This window comes from Salvia splendens, chromosome 2 (genome assembly GCF_004379255.2).
Source record: "Salvia splendens isolate huo1 chromosome 2, SspV2, whole genome shotgun sequence".
Taxonomy (NCBI): Eukaryota; Viridiplantae; Streptophyta; class Magnoliopsida; order Lamiales; family Lamiaceae; genus Salvia; species Salvia splendens.
The window spans coordinates 24,505,147-24,514,198 of NC_056033.1; the positions used below are offsets into that span (position 1 = coordinate 24,505,147).

Genomic DNA, 9,052 nt, shown 5'->3' on the forward strand with positions numbered 1-9,052 from the left:
TATAAATTTTGAATTTGATGGAAATGATTGGAATACTTTTTAATGTGACATACTGAAAAATGTGTTCGAGTTTGATAAAAATAGTTAGAGATTATCCAACAATAGAGGCACTCAAGTAGTAGATTCTTTACTCTTATAACAAAGCACTTCGAGCGGAGGACGAGGCTTTAATCAAATCCTAACATTTTTTTTAATTCTTTAGCCAATCTATTTCTTTCACAATTGTCAATCTCATTCAGATTCTTTTTCGTTATAAATTTTTGCAATGGGATGTGGATGTCATTAGTGATCCGTTGTTAAAAATAGCACATTATTTTGCTTGGATTTGTTTAATTAAACGAACGAATAACTATATTTCATAGATCAATGGTGATACTAAGACTACGCGCGTTGTGGACATGGGTTGGAGAAGACGTACCTGCGCTAGAGATCATCAATCCATCCACACCGAAAAATAAATATTTACACGTAAATCCCTTCTCAACCCGCTTGCAACATATGTTTTCTGATCTGTACAACACCCCTACCATCGTTTCCTCTAGCCAATACATAGGAACCTCAAATCGGATTTCTCTTGTACTAATCCACCAACATGGATCATAATCAACAGATGTCCACAACGATAAGTCGGCCACTACTTATGTTTCCTGATACATAAATGTATGTGCCATATCGAATACTGTTTCATGGCACTATGGAGAATAGTTTCATCAAAAAAGTGGAGTTGCTTGATGACTTACACTGAGGCCTTCCCTGGTCACAAGAGGCCATTACCTGCTATCCGTATCAAGATTTGCAGCAAGCTCCTCCAGCATCAACTTCAAACATTCATCAACCCTCCGAAAATTGCAACACCCCGACCAAACACACATTAAACCTCCTTGAATCGGAATGGGAATATGATGCCAAAAAATAGATTTTAGACCTAGGCTTCCCAAAAGAGAAGACCACACAGCACAATGTGTTTGAGGTCAAATTTGAGAAATCAGTTTAAGGAAGGCTTGATACTGAATCAAATCCACAATTTTCAACAAACTGAAGATGAGACCATATGAAACTTGAAGAGTCAACTGAGAAAGTCACCCAGATGAAGAATTCCGTCACATTTTTATGATGCCTGTAAGCTTTTATACCTCAGATAATACTCAACTTAAACGCATCTGAACTATGCCGTCAGGGGGGCAACTTCAAACAAATGCATGTCATTGCTATGTGCGACCTAGAAAGTATTGGTCAACATCTCATGTGCAATGAACAACAGCACAAGGCAAAGAATTGGCAGTTGCACTGACATGGAAGGCTTTCAGTTGCCAAGTTCCTGCAACAATTTTATTACAAGAACAAACTACGACGAATGTTAGTCAAAATCAAGGTACTGAAGATGCTACTCCAGTAATTCATTAAGTCGTCTGCTTAGAGATCAATGTAAAGGACCATATTTTTTTTTAATCCGGATAATCAAAAGAAGTTGTGTTGGAAACCAAACAATGATTTGATGCTTACAAAAACTACATTGTATCTCAAAGGCTGAATTATAAAATAACTCAAACGGAAGAAATATTAATGCCAAAATTCAAAGTAAATAAAGATAGTAAACCGACACCCTCAAATCTCAAAGACACAGAAGTAGTAATCAAGCCACTGGTTCTCAACACTTTGGAAAAGTTGTAATAGACCAAAGTAAGACATTTTAGAAAATATCAGACTGATAGAAGTAGGAAAAAGAAAAACATGATACATATTTTAGATTCTAGTCTTTAGGCAAATGGAAACTTTTTTCTACAAGGAAAGACTTCATTTGCATGATTGCCCGAACTTCAGAAGAATCACCAGAGTCCAAAACTAAAAGTTTGATGCATTTATGAAGAATCTGCACAACGTAAAAAAAATAAAAAAACTAATTTGAAAAGCAAAACAAATTTTTGCTCATAAGAAACAAATGCACTGAAGTTGAGTCACATTGAAAAGTTTAACCAAAAAGGGAATTTAGTGAACTCGTAAAATCATGAAAAATGATGCATATAATCACAGCAAGAGTTTTAATAAAAAGTGCTTCGAAAATATACAGAGAGCATTAATCTTTTTTACAGATGGCTTAATTTTTTGGAATAGTGCGGAAGGATATTAATACATACACTCGAGCTTGTTTTTAATATTTCATTACACGACCCCGCAACAATCATCCATTTAATGTGAACATATTTAAACTTCCACTTCCGTCATCTAAGTGATCTCCAATGGAGAAGAAGTTCAAGCAATTTTTAGTCCAAGTTCACTATTTATTGAAGTACCAAGTTCCAGATCAAAGGTCTCTTCACTCTACCAATATGTACATATTCAATCAACTTAATGGTTAAGCTACACAGCACCAACATATTATGGATAAGTTTCCTAAGCTTCATGTTTTCATCATCCAGTATAACTAAAGACCAAAATACATTGTGGAGATTTATGCTGTAACCATCAATAATACTAAAACATAAAACCAATAAATATAGCAAAGATTTCCCCTTAACTAGTGTTCAAGTTTGCTGCTAGATGGTGGGTAGGATATATATCCCTACTAAAAGCTTGAGCACTACATCTTTTAAATCTTCCTCTGCTTCAATTAATCAACTTGAATTAGGCATCAAAACTAAGTTGCGTAAATTTAAACACAGGAGTAAGGACATAGTAAAAAGCATCCACGCACCTCCGGTTACCTAGTGACCATGACCCATGTAGGGTGCCCCACCCTGACGTGGCCTTACACCACCCTGACCCATATGTGGCTGGCCACCATAACTTCCCTGCATACCTGGTTGACCTCCATAGCCGCCACCAGCACCCTGACCTCCAAAACCTGCATTGTTCATCATAGGCGGCACTCCTTGTGGATTTCCAATCCCCCCGAGCAAATTCCCAATACCCAATCCAGCCCCCTGAGTGGCCAACAGAGCTGCCACAGCCTGTCCTATCGCAGCCGGGGCAACTGCCGGATTAAACCCTCCAGCTGGTCCAGCGCTCGGAGCCATCAAGTGACCACCAGTGTGTCCAGCAAACCTTCCCCTCTTAGCCTGGTGATGATGATGCCCCTGTTGCTGAATGTTAAAGTGACCCTTGCTGTGTTTCGGGCCGTCTATCGCCTTCTGGCAATGCAGCATCTGACCCTCGAACTGCTTGTGCGGCTCCTCCAGCGCCTTTTTCGCACTCTCACTACTCTTATACACAAACAAACAGAACCCCCTAGGCTTTCCAGTCTGCTTATCCAACCCCAAAGGCCCTTCCTCAATCTCCCCGAATTTCGAAAAGTAGTCGTGAAGCTTCTTCGGCTCAAGCTCCGCAGACACATTGCTCACATAAATCTTCCTCTGCGTGTACTCCGAAGCAGGTGGTAAAGCAACAATTGCCGGAGCATACTGCGCGGGTGTCTGCACCGGGCCAGCCGAGGCCAGCTGGCAACTGGTCATCCTTCCCTCAATCAACTTCTGAGGCTCCTTCAGGGCGCAACGAGCCCCGTCGCGCCGCTTGAAGAGAATGAAGCCGTAGCCCTTCGATTTCCCGGTGTTCTTATCTCTGACGACCTTGCAATCTTCAATTTCGCCGTACTTGCCAAAAACAGACGTAATTGAATCGACGTTGGCATCCCAGCCGAGGCCGTGGACGAAGATTTTGCAGTGGGCGGGGTCGGAATCGGCCATGGCGAACACAATCTCGGCTAGATCTGGGTGTTTCGCGATGGCTTCCTTGATTAGGAGAGTGAGCTGGTCCTTGGAGAAGGGCTCGAGAAGATTCTCGAAGGGCTCTTCGTCAAGTTGTTCTTCGGCTTCCATGTCGGCGGAATTGTGAGTGACGGTATTCGCGGAGGGATCCTCGCCGGATTGGTTCGTCTCTGGAATAACCTCTTCCTTGTGCTCCTCCGGCTCTTCGACGACTTGTTCGTCTTCTTCTTCGAATTCTGCTTGTCCTTCTCCCTCTCCTGCTATGTCTTCGGGCTCCTGTTTCCGTTTTCGAGCCATGGAAATTGGGGGGAAGGTGTTAGGATTTTTTTCGTGTGGGTGGCAATATCAGGAAGGGGCAGGTAAATGGTTTTTTTTTATCCTCCTAGTATTTATTTATACTCCCTCCGTCCCTAAGCATGCACAAACCGAACCGGCCCGGTGGTTAACCGGCGGTTCGGAACTGCCGGTCATGAATCAGAACCGGCTGGCGGTTCGGCGGTTCAAGCGGGCCGGTTCAGGTTTGGGAATATGACGAACCGTAACCAGCGGTTCAACGGTCCCAACGAGCAGATTCCGGCTAAGGCGTAGGGTTGCAGGCGAGGTGTGTAGAAAAACCGGCGGTTTCTGACGAAAACCGCCGGTTTCTGACGGTTCCGGTGCTTTTTCAGGTGGCAGAGCGTAGGTGGCAGTGTATAGGCCTGAAAACCGGTCAGAAACCGCCGGTTTCGGCCAGAAACCGCCGGTTTCCGTCAGAAACCGTGGACTAAACCGCCGGTTCAGGTGGCAAACCGACCGAATTTGAAATTTGATTTTTTTTAATTTCTTTCAATTTTACTCCTATAAATACCCCACTTCCCCATTATTTTTACTCACCACATTCTTGTGTTAACAAGGATTTCATTCTCAATCGTCATTTCTCTATTCTCTCCTCATTCTTTCTAATTGCTCAAGTTGTTTACTAGTTACTACGTACTACTATATTTGTTGCTGTGTTCGTAATTTACCATTTATTCAATACTTCATATTCCATCCATACTACTTTCATTTATCACTATGTCTTCTTCTCGTGGTGGACCGGGACGTGGTGATCGGGGCAAAGGAATTGACCAAGATCAAAGTAGTCGCCCCTCAAAATCAAGGCGACCTAGTCGTCGAGAAGTTATGGAAGAGGTTTCCCGAGTGGCGGCTGAACACAAGCAAGTAAGTTCTAAAAAATTATTTTTACAATTCATAATTTCATAAGATTGAGTTTTTAAATTTTTTTGTGTTCCTACTTATAACTTCAACTTATATAATATTTATAAATTGAAGAAGATCATAGGATGGTCATGCTACTCCCTGAAATCCATCAAGGTGGGGGGAGGGGCGGTCGTAGTTCCCAACAACAAGATGACGAGTACGACGTGTTTATATCGTCGGACTAGGACAACAATGATGATAGATCTCATTCTCGTATTCTGTCTAGCACCGGCGGAAATGAGGAGATGCCTCCTCCCCCTCCACCCACTAACACTACAAAAGCTTTGAAATCTGATATTTTTGTTAAACACTACAAGAAGGTGCCGGTGGTGATTCCAAGTCCTCATGATCCGCACTCTCAAGAAGAGACATCGGCGTTTCATGCATATTGTAACTATTGTGATAAAGTCTACAAATTTGCGAGTGGTGGGGGATATGGCACCCTCCGTCGTCATTTGGTGACAAAGCATCCGGTAGAATGTGGCACTACCTCTACCCAAACCCAACTAAACTTCCAACCCGGTGGCTCAGGTTCGTCATGTACGCCTTTTTTTTAAATATGATCAAAAAGTTTTTGCTGACGTTATGACTAGATGGGCTGCAATGAAGCATTTTCCTTTTAATGTTTATGATGATAAAAAATTTAAGGTTACTATGCAGAGTGGTTTAAACGTAGCTATCAAAAGAGTAGGTCGAATGACAGTTGAACGATCTACCGTTAGACAATGTTTAAAGAAAAAAGTTGAATTATCACGTTATTTACTTAACTTGGGCCACAAGTGAACATTTGCTCAGATGTATGGACTGATTGTTTTAACCGGCATTCATACATTGGCATTACGGTTCACTTTGTGGACAATAGTTGGACTTTGACCAAGCGTTTAATTGGTTTTAGAGAATTTGAGACACCACACACTGCACCCGAAATTGCTTCTTTAATTATTCAAGTTTTGAATGAGTTTCAATTATGCAATAAGATATTTTCTGTTGGTTTTGATAATGCAACTGCTAACACTGCAAGTATTAGTGATTTGATTGCGGCTTGCGCTCCGGTTATTGGAGGTAAGTATTTTCATCAAAGATGCATATGCCATATTTTAAATTTATTTGTACAAGATACGCTTGAATTATGGCAAAAGCATGTTAGTACTATTAGAAATGCAGTTAGATTAATACATCAAAAGTCAGCTATTGGCAAAGCTTGGAAGAAATATTGCCATCAAAAGAACGTAAGATATACGAATTTTACTATAGATGTGTCTCATAGATGAAATTCGACATATGATTGTCTGAATTCTACTTTGACGCATAAAGATTATTTATGTGATTTTTTTAGAACCTATCTCGTTCATGATTTATATCTTTCGCATAGTTGTTGGGAATATAGCGTGACTTTATTTAAATTGTTCAAATATTTCAAAAATGCAACTGTTGAATTATCGGGTGTTTATTATTGCACTGCTGTTCGTGTTTTAGAGCATTGCATGTATATATCACTTGGTTTTAAAACTGCAATGAAAAAAGCTTACTCTTCACCTGAATTGATGTGTGTTTTATATTATATGATTGGGAAATGACTTAAGTATTTCAGTGAGATTCCAACGGTGTTTTTGATTGCAAAAGTCTTGTATCCAAAATGGAAATTAGCCGGTACCTCCAAGATTTTAGATTTTTATTATAACAATTTGAGTTCTATTGATCTTGGTCCACTTAAAGCATTGCAGTCGGATACCAGTGACGAATTCGGAGTAGACCTCTCAGAAACATTTCAAATAAACCTCCCGAACCGGTCAATTATCCTACAAACCTTCGAGTTTAACTTGCATGTTCTCTACACCGAATATGAAACCAAGTATAACAGTACCCGCCAAGTCAGAAGACCTCCCCCTCCTCAACAACATAGCTTTGGCTTCGCATTTCAAACCGATTATGATGACCCCGACGCGCAATCCTAATTAGCCGACCTATACAGCTACAGCACCGGCGAAAGGTCCTCAGGTATGGTAAGTGAGTTAGATTTACATTTCGATCCACTCTTTTCATTTGGTGATGAAGGTCCTACTCCTCCCGCCCAAATCGGCGTCCTCGATTGGTGGGAACATACGAGAAAGATTTTCCCATACTTGCGTCAATGGCCAAGGAGATTTTTTCTATTCCGGCTTCCACTGTTGCCGTCGAGTCTGCTTTTAGTGTTGGCTCGCGTGTGTTGGATGAATCAAGAAGTAAGCTCTCCGCGAAAAATATGGAAGCCATGATGTTACATGATGATTGGGCCAAAGCTAACGTCAGAGAACAAGAAAATGATTGTGATAATCATCAGGGGGGATCACAAGAAGAATTCACCGGGGATGAATCGTAGGCCAATCGTCAACCGCCGGCCAAGTCAAATAGGTAAGTAAGGTGAGAGAACTACATGGGCTTTGATTCGCTAATGCAAATGAGCATTGGGGATACGTAGGCACCTCAACTTAAATTTTAAATTTAAGTTGAGCTCAAGTCCTTTTTCCTTTATTTCTTTTTTTCCCATTTGTTTCTACTTTAAAAATATGCAAATACAATTAAATAATTGTATTTGTATATACTCTAGTCGATGAAATAGATTTCTCTATAAGGCTAAATCCGGGAAACTTTTGACAATTCTACTATAATTGTTGATTGTTTAGACTAAACTCAACATTTAAAGTTGAATTGCTAAAGGTGTCCTCAATTTAGTTAGGTAGAAAGATCTCCTTCGCCGACTAAGAGTATATATACTTATCAAATTATTGTTCAGAACTTCTAAGTCTTTTTTGTAATTTGTAATTAGCTTCGTTGTTGACTAGTAGTCTCGTTGTATTTAAATTTTTGTTTAAGACTTCAAGATCTCAAGGTTTTTGTGATTTGAAATTGTTGATATCAATAAAATTGCAACTTTCATCGTGTTTTTTTAAATTTTATTTACGTACATTTCATAGATAAACAAATAAAAAATTGCAAATAAAAAAATTGACGAACCGTCGAACCGGCCCGGAACCGGCGGTTCAGGCCAAAAACCGACTGTTTTTTAAACCGGAACCAGAACCGCCGGGACCCTTGGCGGGCCGGTTCCGGTTCATGGGGATGATGAACCCTAAACCGCCAGTTCATGAACCGGAACCGGCGGTTTCAACCCGTGTGCATGCCTATCTGTCCCCCAATAATTTATCTCCATTTGACTCGCTGAGATTTTAAGAAATGTACTAGAAAGCGGTTGAAAAAGTTAGTGTCATGTAAGTTCTATTTTTATATATTAGTTTATAATAAAATGTGAGTGAGAAAATGAGTTACTGGAATATGAGATCCATTACCAAACTTGGAAAAAGTGAAAGATGACAAATTTTTATGGACGGAGGAAAATATAAATAAGTGACAAATTTTCAAGGAGGAATGGAGTAGTATTTTATTTACTTCCTTCGTCCCTTATAATTGTGAGCATATGACCTGGCATTGATTTTTATGGTGGAACGGATAAAGAAGATTTAAGAAGTACTCCCTTCATTCCGCCTTAATAGAGACGTTACATTTTCTACACTCCTTTAAGAAAATTAATACTCCCTCCGTCTCCCATTAATTGACACCAGTTTACTTGACACAGGTTTTAAGAAAGTGGGTGGGAAAAGTTAGTGGATTGTGAGTCATACTTTTATATATCAATTTTATAATAAAATTTGAGTGGAATGTGTGGTTAATTACCAAAAGTGGGTAAAAGTAAGAATGTCAATTAATTAGGGATGAACTAAAAAGGAAATTTGTGCCAATTAATGGCGACGGAAGGAGTAATAAATATTTTTAAGTGGAGCCGCCCGAGGACACGGCTGGGCGCGGCTCCCTATAGGGGTGGACAATGTGGGGCGCGGCGGGGGGCGTGGACATGGGCGGGCCGCGGAGTTGACGCGGACACAGCGCATGGAGGGTAGCCGCGGCGCCGGAATTTTTTTATCTTTCGAATTTTTTCGAAAATTTTCTATAAATACTATATTTTAAACATTTTCACCTCACACACATTTTACACCCTAGTTTTCCCCTATCTATAATACAACGAAGATTTGGTTTTAAATTTTTTTTATTAAATTATGTGTTTTTTCTAATTATTA

At 40.2% G+C, this 9,052-nt stretch overlaps 1 protein-coding gene across 2 annotated transcripts; it reads right to left on the minus strand.

Moving 5' to 3' along the window:
* Nucleotides 1-441: 441 nt before the first annotated feature.
* LOC121792037 (UBP1-associated protein 2A-like) lies at nt 442-4,055 on the minus strand. 2 transcript variants are annotated; one of them, XM_042189818.1, is made up of 2 exons: nt 2,693-4,055; nt 442-1,318 (listed from the first exon to the last, which is right to left on the minus strand). In XM_042189818.1, exon 1 carries the CDS (start codon nt 3,996-3,998, stop codon nt 2,703-2,705), a length of 1,296 nt encoding a protein of 431 aa, XP_042045752.1. In that variant the 5' UTR covers nt 3,999-4,055; the 3' UTR covers nt 442-1,318; nt 2,693-2,702. The 2 variants fall into 2 exon arrangements, with proteins under 2 accessions (XP_042045752.1, XP_042045751.1); XM_042189817.1 differs by having other exon boundaries at nt 442-1,870.
* Between the last annotated feature and the right edge of the window lie 4,997 nt (nt 4,056-9,052).

Excerpts from the sequence above, each read along its gene's own strand:
- LOC121792037 (XM_042189818.1), bottom strand. The coding sequence starts at position 3,998 with ATGGCTCGAAAACGGAAACAGGAGCCCGAAGACATAGCAGGAGAGGGA.